This window comes from Pinus tabuliformis, chromosome X, assembly GCF_031772625.1.
Source record: "Pinus tabuliformis cultivar Carrire ecotype Pingquan chromosome X, CPIR1, whole genome shotgun sequence".
Lineage (NCBI taxonomy): Eukaryota > Viridiplantae > Streptophyta > Pinopsida > Pinales > Pinaceae > Pinus > Pinus tabuliformis.
In genome coordinates, this window is record NC_142308.1 from 148,622,830 (window position 1) to 148,636,151 (window position 13,322).

General features: G+C 36.6%; 1 protein-coding gene across 1 annotated transcript in view; it reads right to left on the reverse strand.

Annotated features, from left to right (window-relative positions):
• Positions 1-303: 303 nt before the first annotated feature.
• LOC149138887 (DUF842-domain containing protein) overlaps positions 304-13,322 on the reverse strand; it is a 49,732-nt gene continuing 36,713 nt past the window's right edge. The window contains exon 3 of the mRNA XM_089447377.1: positions 304-832. Coding sequence (XP_089303503.1) covers positions 644-832 — 189 coding nt within the window. The 3' untranslated portion in view covers positions 304-643. The remainder of the gene's footprint in view (positions 833-13,322) is intronic.

Genomic DNA, 13,322 nt, shown 5'->3' on the forward strand with positions numbered 1-13,322 from the left:
CTTTTTTTCTCTTTCAGGAAACCCTGGAGTACTTCCCCAGATTTCATGGATAGTAAACCAGGTAAACCATCCGCCTTGATTACAGGGCCTTGCCCCAAGAGAATCGAACCCGTAATCAGAGACAAAGCAACAATATCAAAGTAGTACTTCCCCACATTTCATGGATAGTAAACCAGGTAAACCATCCGCCTTGATTACAGGGCCTTGCCCCAAGAGAATCGAACCCGTAACCAGAGACAAAGCAACAATATCAAAACTTCACTCCTGGCTCTAAACCACTTGAGGTTGAAGATATTAACAATCTATCCTTGAAAACAAAATTTCTATTCACCAAAATGTTGAGTTAATTTAACAAATAGATAATCATTTGTAATGACAAAAGAATGATTGGATTACTTGCCCTGGTCATGCATTAAAGGGCAGAAAACAGTATCATTTGGATGTCCTTAAACCACCTTTCACACTAATCATATTGATAGATATCGCATTCCTAACATATAGGTACCTTAATGGTGGCAGATTCATAACAGCCGGATGTAATGATAAAAAATGGGGGATTAATTCACCCTTCATACATCTCATAATCTCTGCATAACATTAAAAGGTGATCAGACATGAAAACCCTATTACTAGCAAAATTGACTTATTGGTATCCATCCTTGGCTATTGCCAGCTTCACTCGATCAACAACATGAGGTAATGTTTGGATGTGCTCTTTGACTGTGCGATCTATACATAATTCTAACTCTTTTATGGCACCTTCTTTTTGATTGCTGAGTTTGTTTGCCTCTAATCTGTCTTGACAAACCATCAAAGACCGAGACAACCGTTCCTGAAATCAATGAAAAGGGAATAAATAAATTAGCGATATAAAAAGTAAACCTTCTATTCTCAGAATATGAGCACTAGTTCTTTAATTGTAAAGTAAAATATTAGCCTCTTCTGTATTCAGTGGACAATTTAATATACACGCACAGAAAAGCCTTGACAGCCTTGAAGATTTATAATTTTATTCACGGTTTAAGGCCTCCACGTTCAAGATGAACCAAGCCTTAAAATCTAAGTGCAATCAATTGGTTCACATATTAAGAAATCCTTGTACAGACTTTTAACATATTAAGCATGAAGCACAATACACTAAATAGACAGCCGTGTTAATAAACACAGAGTTGTCAAACATCTCGCCCACTACCTTCTACTATCAATTTCAGGTCATTCTCTTCTCTACCTTACGCTCTCCTTAAAACATCCATAGACGTACCTCTTTGCTGACACCATTTTCATATTTTCTCTTCATAATGTGCCTTTCATTCAAGTCTTCGTAACGTGTATCCTTTCTATCCACCTGGAAATACCTTCATCGAAGGTCCCAAAGGTGTCTAGATAGCCATATAGAGAAAGTGCTAATGTCACTTCACACAATGCTTCTCACTTTGGGTTAGTCTTTACTAACTTCCGGAGGGAATCCCTGGGTGATTCACAGTTTCAATAGTGAACTTTCAAGGGTATATATGACCTCAAATATGGAAGAAAAGGTTGTTGCTCTACACTATAAAACTTGAAAATCTACAACTAAATTGTTAGAACAGGAAGCCTAAATATCATGTTTACAGCTATAGATGATAAAATACGTCCACGCTAACATAAATTTGCTTAGTCTCTCCTTTTTTGTGAAATAAAAGTTGCAAAACAGCAAGCTAAGTAGTGCAAAAAGCAAGGAAACACTTAAAATCAGCATTTTATGATTGATGTCAATTAACCCCCATAGAAATCAGTGATCTAGCTTGCTTAGTCTCTCCTCTTCTGAAATAAAAGTTGCAAAACAGCAAGCTAAAGTAGCCCAAAAAGCAAGGAAAACACTTAAAATCAACATTTTATGATTGATGTCAATTAACCCCCATAGAAATCAGTGATCTAGCTTTACAAATTAGCAAACGCTTTCTTAAATCTTCAAGAGGCATTTTCCTCCACACGTTCCCTAAAGATGAAACTAAATTCAGAATCAGTAACTTGAAACCATATATCTAAAGCAAAAGCCTCTCTTGGTCTAAATGATAGATGACTCATCACATATGTCTCGAAGAATCTCTTGTTGAACATGCAAACATTCTCCTTTTATTTCTACTTGGTGCCAGTGAACTCTGTTGTAGCAAATATTTGGTTTTGGTAAGTTAGCATTTAAAAGATATATTTTGAGAAAATGGTAAGTTAGGATATGGACAAAAAGAATAAAGAGACAAAAAATGTTAAGGATATTTTGATGAATAAGTCCATATCAAATAAAATGTTAGAATAGATGCCCTACAAAAAAGAAGGCATAAAAAATAAAATGTTAGATTAGAAAGAAAAGGAAAAAATAATAAATTCTGAAAGTGTTGCAAATCCAAATGCCACTACTCTTAGTCAATTTTATTTTTGCAAATAAAAGTTGTGTGCAGATTGTTTAAATGCCACACTAGTTCATACAATCCAATTGTACAGTTTAATCATGATTGGATTAGATTTAAATTGTTTGTTGATAGGTAGCAAATAAAATTGGCTCAACAGTTTAATCTGAGCCAATGGAAGCAATAAGGGATAGAAATAGATTAATCATTAAAAGGAAAATGTTGAGTTGCTAGTCCAAATGCACTCGGATGACTAAGATTGTAAAAATGTTAGGAAAGTTAAGGGTAGGTAGAGAAATGAAATGAAATTGGAGCATGATAGGATTTTTATCCTAAGTTAGAACATTGGATACATGTGCATATAACGAATGGTTTAAATTAACCATTATTTGCTAAATCTCAATGTTATGTTGTAATATTTACACTTTATCCATTCATTCGCCAACAAATCCCACACCTGTCACATTGTTTATAACTTTTTGACCCCACCATCACTTTCCGCCTCACTTCATTAAACTTCATTCATTTTCTTTCCATCACATGCATCTCCCTCCGATCCAACAACCCTTATTGCTGCTCGGCCCTCCCTTGCCGTCTGAATGTTATCAGCGGAGGGGGGTCCGAAGTCGGTTGTTTTGGAAACCGCCCTTCGACACTGCCAAACCCCGCTCCTAGTTATTCGGGACTTAAAATCTCAAACCGCTTAACACCCGAACTTACTCCCGAACGCGGTTTTCAGTCCACTCCGTCACCTCCGCTCCCACGTCACTTCCTCTATCCAATCAGCTTCCGCCTATCTGCCCATTATCCATTTAATTCGCCACCCCTGCAAATAAATATTCCATAGATCCATTTCTCAGTCTTGTTGAGAAATTAATACCAATTGAGCAGTTGATTAATGGACCCGCTCCATTTTTATGCCTTATAAACATGTTCTTTCATAATAAACGGTTACATAGTGCATTCCCGTAACTCAATTGATCATTGGATACTTGTAGCTTGCAACCAAAACGACAAATTCAACATTCAACCGAATTTTCCATTTTGTTCATAAGCAAGCCAGCATCCAGGTCCACTTAATCTGTTTTCAGTTATTCTGTTATCGTTGTGTTTTAGCCCAATTCTTCCCATTTTTGTCACTTTCAGCTTGCAATTCAATTAACAGAATGCCTCCTAAGGGGAAGGAAGTTGCAGAAATTCCAAATCCTCTCATTCATCCACAAGTTGACTTCCATCATACTCCCCTGGTTGACAAAGACTGTAAAATCCACGAGTCTTTGTCCGAATTTGATTTGTTTGAGATCTATTGCTAGATGGAGGACCAATTAGTTGATCAAACGGATGAAATAGGACTTTGGGACTCCCACCTTCCTCATTACATCTTCCCTCAGATACACAAAGCACCTGAATTTGTCAGAAAATGTCATGCATCTTATGACCCCACTCAAAGAGCTATTATCTCACCTACAGGAGAAATCTTGTGCTCCATAAATGCTCAGTCCATTGAACAGATGTTGCAGGCCCCAACTATTGTGCCAACCCATCCTTTTTCTCATGAAATCCTAACAGAAGCCTATCAAAAGCTAGATTTCACTAAAAGAGCTCAAACTCTAGAACTTTTTCTAGTTGTAGATAGCCCTCTGCCTAAAAGAAACCCTCCCTATGATTCATCTATATTCCCAGACAGAACCAAGCAAATTACCACCATTCTCTCTTATCTTCTTGGTTACTATTCTGATCAACATGTAGATGAAGCCATCATTGGTTTCTTGTCTATCTTTTCTGTTGGTTCCAAACCCACTATTCGTTTTAATTTTAGTCAATTTCTAGCTAAGACCATTCATGAACAATTTGTCTAGTTCAATACTGAAGAGGTATTCAAGTATGCTTTAGTACTTGTATATCTTTTTATCTATTTTCAGGGAGACAAGTTTCCATTCACTTTGCAAAAGCTAGATGAAGAAGGCAACCAGCAATCAGTGATCTTTTGGACTTCTATGGGAATGAAGGAGAAAGAAGAATTTTCATATAAACAGTTCATAGAATTGTTTGTTCATCCAGCCATTAATCTTATGAGCAGCACTCCAGAACCAAGAGTTAATGATGAAATTATAAAAGTTTTATAGTTAGTTGATCAAGCCACAACAAGAGATTGGTATTTTTACCAAAATTATACAGAGATTAGAGTCTTTGGTGTGAACTTCCACCTTACAAGTTGCCTAAGTACCTCCCTATGAAAAGTTTTGCATTAGAATACATTAGGCAGAGGCTCAGTACAGATGATGTACATTTTATAGCTGTAAAGAAGAAATCACAGTTTAAGCTAAAGGCTCAAGTTGGTCCATTCATCTGTAACACTAGAGCAGCAGGAGAAGAAGTAGACATGTTATTGAAGGAGATGAAGTTTGGCTTCAGCTTCACTTAGTCTTATGACACAATGGGAGTGATTTCTAGACTCAGAGTTGAAAATAAGTTTACTCCATATCATCACACAAGCAGGCCTAAAATTGAACAATACAAAAATCAGTCAGAATGGAAGGAGAACACCCTTCAAGAAGCTGAAGAACGGGCAGTTTCTACTTCAAATTTACAAACTCCACTTGCACAGGAAAAGACAGCCAAACGAGGAAGGGAAGAACAATCATCCCCTACAACTGAAGCATCAAGTCAAGGTTTTAGAATTGTACATAGAAAGAAGAGACCTAGGCTCTCTTTGAAGGTCAATTCAACTATTGAGTCACACAAAACAACATTTGATGGGCTTGGAGAAACATCTCTTTTCACACAATCTGGTCAACAATCTACTCGGTCTCCCACTCATTCCACCACATCCCAGGAACAGCACATGATTCAGACCAGTGAAGGTAGATAGAAGGATAAAGAAGATGACATTTTTCATGTTTTTAGTGAAATTAAGAAGAAGAATGAGGAATTAAAATTGAATACTTATACTCAATTCTGGAAACATTCTTCCAGTTCTCAAGCCAGACTTCTTTCAGTCTTTGACTCTGAGAAAGGTAAAATGCAGATGGCTTTCTTACAAGCTCAGATTCCACAGCCCAGGACTCCTGCACATTACCAGAAGCAAACCTCCCTTGAGTTTAATGTTGATGTACATCCAATTGACCAAATTGAGACGCACAAACAGACTGGCCAAATGATTGCTTCCACTTTAACTAACACTGCCATGAATTTGTCAGAGATGTGGGTTACCTTGGCTAATATACAATCACAACTCAAGCTTGAGAAGGTTTCATCATTGGCAAAAGACACCAAGATCAAAGCTTTGGAAGATCTGGTGAAGATGGGATATGATCCCTCTGATATAAAGGCTGCAAAAGAAATTGTCAAGAAGAAAAACACTGAGATTTCAGCATTAAGGAAGCAACTCAAATTGCCAATGTCAAAGGACCCAATGACTAAAGAAATTGAGACTCGGAAATCTGAGATGATGAAGCTCATAATGGAACAAAATCTGCAAATAAAATAGATGGAGGAACAAATGGAAAAACTTGTCAAAGAGAAAGAGGACGTTGTGAAAAAGGCCAATATTCCAATGGATGTAGTTCCTCTTATAGTGGTCTCGACTCTCTATAACTACAGCAGCAACCACAAGTACAGCAGGAGTTGAACAGCTTGCTGATGTTGTTCAGAAACTGTCTATTTAGACAAAAGAAATCAAAAATTGCAGGATCAGCTGAAGACACTACAACACATGAAAGCAATTGCAGACAGTTCACATGCAGCTGAGTTGCAGAGGGCAAAAGGTCAAATTGAGGTATTGCAGAAAGAAGTCAAAGACTCTTACCTCGGAAATACACTGGGTTTAGTGAAGGAAATTATATGGGAAGAGATCATTGAATCAATCAAAGATATCTGGCCTTATATCAAAATAATTTTTTATCAAAAAGACTTGTTGGAAAAAGCTCAAGAAGCTATTGAAACTATCTCAAATCAACTTGAGGACAAACCAGAAATAGCTACTGATATAATCAAGTTTCTGAATTCTAAAGATAGCTATGAGCTTCAAGAGTTGGGTATTGATGACAAGACAGCAACCATACTGGAAGTGAAGAAGGTTATTACAAAGAAAAATATCATTCTTCAGTTGGAGGAAAAGTGCAGCAGTGTTAATGTCATAGTCCAACGTTTTTTCAGCAAGCTAGAACCCTTGACCAGCAAGGGTTTGCCCTCCTTATTTGTGATAAATGATAAGTTAATGCCGATTGAAGATTATGTTCACAAGCTTACAAAGGTCGAGACAAATGCAACTTCAGTTTCAAATATAAAGGGTACAGTAACACCAAGGCTTGTGCTGAATGCACTCAGAGATACCTTTTTCATCCTAAATGAAATCAGACATATATTTTTAGTAAAACCCACTTTTACTAAATATACAGAAATGGATGAGGTTTATAGAAGGGTAACTAAGTTATCTATCCCAGATAAGAAACGTTGGGAACAGTTAACTGATTTACTTGACTGAAAGGAGGATCAACAACATTCAGCATTCTCAGGAACAATCATCAACAGCTCAACAACATTCAGAATTTTGTGGAACAGTCATCAACAGTTCAACACCAAAATAGTGACAGATCGACTATCAGTTCATTTTCCTGATTTTGTATTAAGCTATTTTTGTAAATTTGTTTAAGATATTTTATTAGCTCTAAACTTGTATAAATAACTCTCTTTCACGAGTTATTAAGGGTTGCACCCTTGAAGAAACATTTGTAAGCACTAAATGTACTCAACTTTTTTTGAATCATTAATAGCAAAGCAAAGGATTCTGAATTTTCATTCATACAGTTTCGTATTCCTTGTAAGTTTTTCCAATTTTCATTCATTGTGTTTTCTTCATATTCTTAAGTTTTACAAAGATAATTAAGTTTTACAAAGATAACCAGGTAGGAGCAGTTGTGTCTCAATTGCTCCTATAAGCTTTCTGAAGTGATCATCTTTAAAGAGAATGAATTATAAGAAATTGTTTGTTTAAGTAATTCCCTCTAAATCATAAAATCATCAGTATCTTTGTAATCTTGGGCATATTCTGTCAAACTTTCTGAACATTGTTTGAAGGTTTTCTTACTTATGGTTATTTAATTTTCTATTTGAAAACTGTAATAGTCATATCATCTTTCTATTTCTGCTCATCACCAGACAAGCTAAATCACTGTGTGGATTTTAATAGCAGCCCTTTGTTTAAATATTAGTATTATTCAAAAAGGTTAGGCATCACTGTTTTAAATCTGTTTCATACATTGGTCCTCCAAAATTAAAACAAAACCCCCCCAAAACAAATATCTTAGATGCCTTGGCATGATAGCTGACCATTATCATCTCAGAGATGCAACAAACTCAACAAACAAAAATTGTTACTCCAAATCACCCATTCCGATCTAAAAGCATCCTATGCACAGTGATAATAGCTATTATGCACTGGGCAATGATTTAAACTATTTCCGGGCATCCCTCCACAAGTTCTGGATGAGCAATTTCATCTTAACACCATCATTTCAACACATGGATCAGTAGTGCTTGCATCATCCACTTCAAAGGTGGATATATTTCTAATACTTGTCGGGAAGTATACCTCACTGCCCCTGAATGGCAGTAAAATCAAATGGAGCATATGCCATTGAATGATTAAAAGCACAACAATAACCAAAGGAGCAACCAGAAAGATTGAAAAAGAAACTGAGGAAATAGAAGCAAGAATCTTCATTAGCAAACCCTTGCTACAAGCCCATCTGAGTAGTTCCTACCAAGTGGAGTCACCAGGGGAGAAATGAAAAAAAGAAAAACAAACTGCTCATCTCAAAATATGTAGTTGAATCACTGGTCAACAAAGCCTGGCTTTTGCTCCTTGACAATGGCACCAAACTGCTATTAATTGGAAATGCCATCACTGAGAAGATCCAAAGATTCTGGATAAATCTAGGGAAAATACCAATGTCGCCACACACAATCCCTCTCAAATAGAGTTAGCTAAGTCAAGCCAACTCGAAAATAGGGTGCACTACACAAAATCAGGTGACATGTGGCAGTGAACTATGAAGCAACATACAGTCCAAGCAATATCTCAACTAAGACAATATAAGCAATCTACAGCAATTGGCAAAAAGACAAAAGGTCTAAAGTTTGGACATCTCTTTTTATCGGTTGTCCCACAACCAACCCAATCTTGGGAAGGGAGGATATCCTCAAGCCAAATGATTATAACTAAATATAGTCATGTTAAAATATTACTCCAGAAATCCTAATACAAAAGTGAACTAGTCTGGAGCTAAGTTATAGGAAAGTCCTACCCCCAAGAAAAACTTCTCAGTACCAAAAATGTTTGGAAAATCAAAACTCCTCAAAAACTTTTGAAAGTGTTTCGAGTTGTTTCTTAATTTGGAAATACATCCAGGTCATACGCTTGTTGTTTTTAGCTTGGAAAGGGGTACTTATAACCCCATAATGCCTAATTAGGGACTAGTGGGATCAACACGACCCCTACAAACTTTAAAAAAATACATTTTCAGTAAAAGAAAGAATAATTTTAAAAAATAATAATAACAATTTTTAATGAAAGTAAAAAATAAAAGAAATCCTAAAAGTTGGGATTTTCCTGCATTTTGGCATCTTTCCTTCAGTTTTTTTTCAGAAGGAAAAAAACGATGGCACTTCTATTAAGATAGGCAGTTCCAGTACATGTACTAAAATGTCCAGAAATCCATATATCAAAATGGATAACCTGACGTCTACCAAGGAGCATCAGAAATTTGACCAGTCTGTAGTCTTAAAAAAAAAAAACGAAAGATGCAAAAATAGTTTAGTATCAAGGGTCACTGTCCAGATCTCATATTCACAAGCACCCAGTAAAACAAAACTAAAGACATCCAAATTATATGAGAGTGGCCATGTGAGAGTACAAACGAAATACAGTTCAGCTACGCAGTGAGGAGTACCCTACTAATATTAGGGAGTAAAAATCAAAACAGTCCAATAAAAAATTTCATGTATCCAGGAAAACAGTCCTTCTGACATCTGCTTGCCCTCCACATAAAATCTATACTGGATCGAGCCCGAAGTCGCGACCAAACCTTGTTTAAAGAGACTGTCCACCACTGTATTGTGTTGCCTGAAGACGTGTGACAGTGATGCACTCAAAGGATCACTCCAGAAGCTTAATGTGATCCATCCAAACTGTCAAGAAAGGAGCCGAAAGGTGGATCGCCTGGCCACTGCAACAATGATTGATTTGGAGTCCCCATAAACCGAGAGAGTTCTGATTCAGACACGCTTTTCTGCAACCAACAGACCCCAGAGTGCCAGTAACTCCACCTTTTGATTGGTACCAGAACCACCAAACCAGTATAATAGAAAGTGTATATGGATATTTATCCTCAGCCACACCCCACAACTGCAACTGGTATCACAGGCCGCGCCATCAAAAAAACCCAGCAGGAAAAAACACCTTCAATGGAGGAGACAGAGATCTAAAGAGACAATCAGTCCGCCTGGAAGACCCACCATCTGAAAACCAAACCAAAGTTTTAGAAAATATACTGTGGATCATGGGAGGTTTGTCTTCAAAAATAGCCATATTTCTAGCCTTCCATATTTCCCATACCGTGAAGAGAGGTAAAACCACCACCTGAAACAAAACTCCAAAGAATCGAAAGCAATCAGTTGAGAAATCTGTACCTGTTTCATGATACACGCCCATACCTCCACTGACAAGGGGCACTGTATAAAGAGATGTGTAACGTCCTCCAGAGCCGAATGACAGAAAACACATCACCATGGGCCTGAGAAACCCCTTTTACAGATATTATCCCAAGTAAGGACTTTGTTTTTCCAAGCAGCCAGCAAAAAATGACCACTTTATAAGGTACATGCTTTCCTTTATTTATGGGATTTGCATATTTTGAAATGTTCTGGTAAACCTCCGAGACCACCACTGAGACCTGCTTCAAAACTTCATTCCACACCAGAGAATCACCCGACACTTTTAGAACGAGAATCACCAGAGAATCCTTCAGTTGAGAACACCACAAGTACTACAACCTACATACCTATCATCGTGGCTTGAATATAAGGACAATGCTACATGTTTTGGCGGAAAGCAACCCCTAACTGTAGCAATGTTATTAAAGTTGGCAACTAGGTCCAAATTCCACTTTGGGCATTTCATTTGATGCAGATAATTATTGCATTAAATTCCTCTTTTCCAAAGGACCAAAATCAACCTAAAGATCATCCAAATAGGACAAGGAGAAATGTGTTTTTGAAGTGAAGCCCACACATTTGTAAATTATCAAGGTCAGACACATCATCATGTAGGCTCATGAAGGCCAAGTGACATGTCCCTTGACCTTCAATGACTTGTATAAATAAAAAAGACCCCCACCCTCATTTAGCACCTCATTCACTCACACATCCTTCTCACTCCTCATCTGATTGGTTCGTACTACTATTGGGCCGCTGATTTTTCTCACACGTGGCAGAAAGTAGGACGAAATTACAGGGCCAAAAATCTTAAGTTTTTCTGCAGTTTGACCAGCGTTGACTTTAACTTTTTGGACAGTTTTTTACTTTGTTTTTTAAGGATAATCTGTCTCAGCAGGCCACATTTATTGGCACAAAAACCGAGTTGATCTGGGCACTTTGACCTATGTTGACCGCAGGATTGACTTCAGGTTGACCAAATTTGACTGCAGATTTGTTTACTGTTTTGGGCTGAATTTGACCAGCAAAGGAGGCCGACTTTGACTGCCTTTGACTGATCTCGAGAAGAGGTACTTTGACCACTGACTGTTGACTGGTTAGGGCTGATTCGAATGATGTTGACTGAGAGCAGCAGTGCAGATTTGACAGGGCTGTTTTGGACAGAGATTTGGCAAGTCAATTTTGACTTTGACTTTGTATTATTGTACTCTCTCTCTCTGCTGAACATTTGATATTTATAATAAGAAAAATTGATCAAAGGGTTTTCCCCATCTTGGGGTTTTTCTCTGGGATTCGCCAAATCTGGTGTTCTCTTGTCTTTAGCATTTTTATTCATGTTCTATCTACAGTTACTATCAATGTGATGATTAACACGATTGCTATTGGAAATTAAATTGGAAATTGTTACTGGGCTATCTAAAGGATATTGAAGTAATTGTTCAAGTATAGAACATACCATTGTTAACTAAAATTAACAAATGTTTATAATAAGGTGGGTAACTATCACCATGGCTAGCATATAAGGGCAAAATGCAACATGTTTTGGCAGAAATCAACTCCAAACTACAGCAACGTTTATAAATAGGTGGGTGGTTTGGACCAAGATTTTTTATAGCTCATTTTATATTTTGGTATATGTAGCCTAATCTATAAAGCTAATTTTGAACATCGGATAATGTAACACCATATGGGATTTAATCTATAAAAGCCAATTTTATGAATTTGTTGACTATGTTTATCAAAACCATTTCCTATAACTTGTTAGTTAAAAATTTATTTAAATTTTTTCTTTTTCTTTTCCTTTTTCTTTTTCTTTTCTTTTTTTCACTTTTATATCTATTTCTCATTAAATTGTCATTCAACTTTTTTGAGAATTTGCAGGGAAATCATGTTTCCATGTCACCATCTTCCACAAATCATAGTGTTTCCAAGTTGTATGCAACTTAGGTATGAAGTGTTAGTGGGCCTTGAAATGGACAATTCCAAATGTTTAATAATTTGTTTTTCATGGAACATCCATTGAATATCTAAAACTTATATGAAAATCACGATTAGAGACATTGAGTCTTCCATTGATACTCAAGATTGTCTAGACCCACAGGAAGTTAAAGTGGTAGGTTTCAAGCTTGGGACAACAATTCAAGCCATATGACTAGAAATCATTTCATTCACATCTCAACATGAGGAGGGGAAGAATGGGTCGCCTCTGCTTGTCCCGGCATTGTGAAAAAAATATAGACAGCTTGCAAGTGGACCCACCCAAAGAACAAAATGTGTTTTTCCATATAATTAACATTTTATGCAGCCAATCTTGCTTTACAATCCCAATACTCCAAAAAAAAGTACATCGCAAGTGCATTCAATTCTTGAAGTAAGAGTGGCATTACCATCAATTATTTCATGATGTTTGAGAGTGGTTCCGACTTAATTTGGTTTCCGATGGAGAAAGTAGAATTTTAGATCCCATTCAAAATTCAGTAGACTTTAACAGTTTTTAGGATTTCAGAATTTGCAAGATTGCAATGTTTCCATTAGATTATGTGATGTGTGAGGGTATGGAAATAACATTTAATCAATAGCACCAAGCCCTCTATGTACCTCAATGTTGGTGCCATTTATTTTGAAATTCTTTGTCATGGCCCTAATAAAAATGCACCCTTCACTCAAGCAAAACCATTGATTTGGCATGTTAAGCTTTTTCTATCTTATTTTAATGCTTAGAAGGTGATATTGATGATGAGGATCCAACATAGACAATGATTTTAATATGTAGTTATTTGTTGTAGCATGATTTGTTCTAGACTCTAGAGCCCATCTAGAGCATCTTTGTTAATGTATTTTTGGGTCAGAGATGGATTGAGCGCTATTTTGGTTATATGCACCCTTGCTATGTATATGAGAAACTTTGCGTATTTGTGTATAATAGTTTGGATTCATATTAGAATATGAGAAACTTTGCATATTTGTGTATAATAGTTTGGATTCATATTAGAAGGTGATATTGATGATGAGGATCCAACATAGACAATGATTTTAATATGTAGTTATTTGTTGTAGCATAAGTTGTTCTAGTTTCTAGAGGCCATTTAGAGCATCTTTGTGAATGTATTTTTGGTTCAGAGATGGATTGAGTGCTAGTTTGGTTATATGCACCCTTGCTATATATATGAGAAACTTTGCATCTGTGTTTTGGATTCATATAGATGCACATGAACGTGT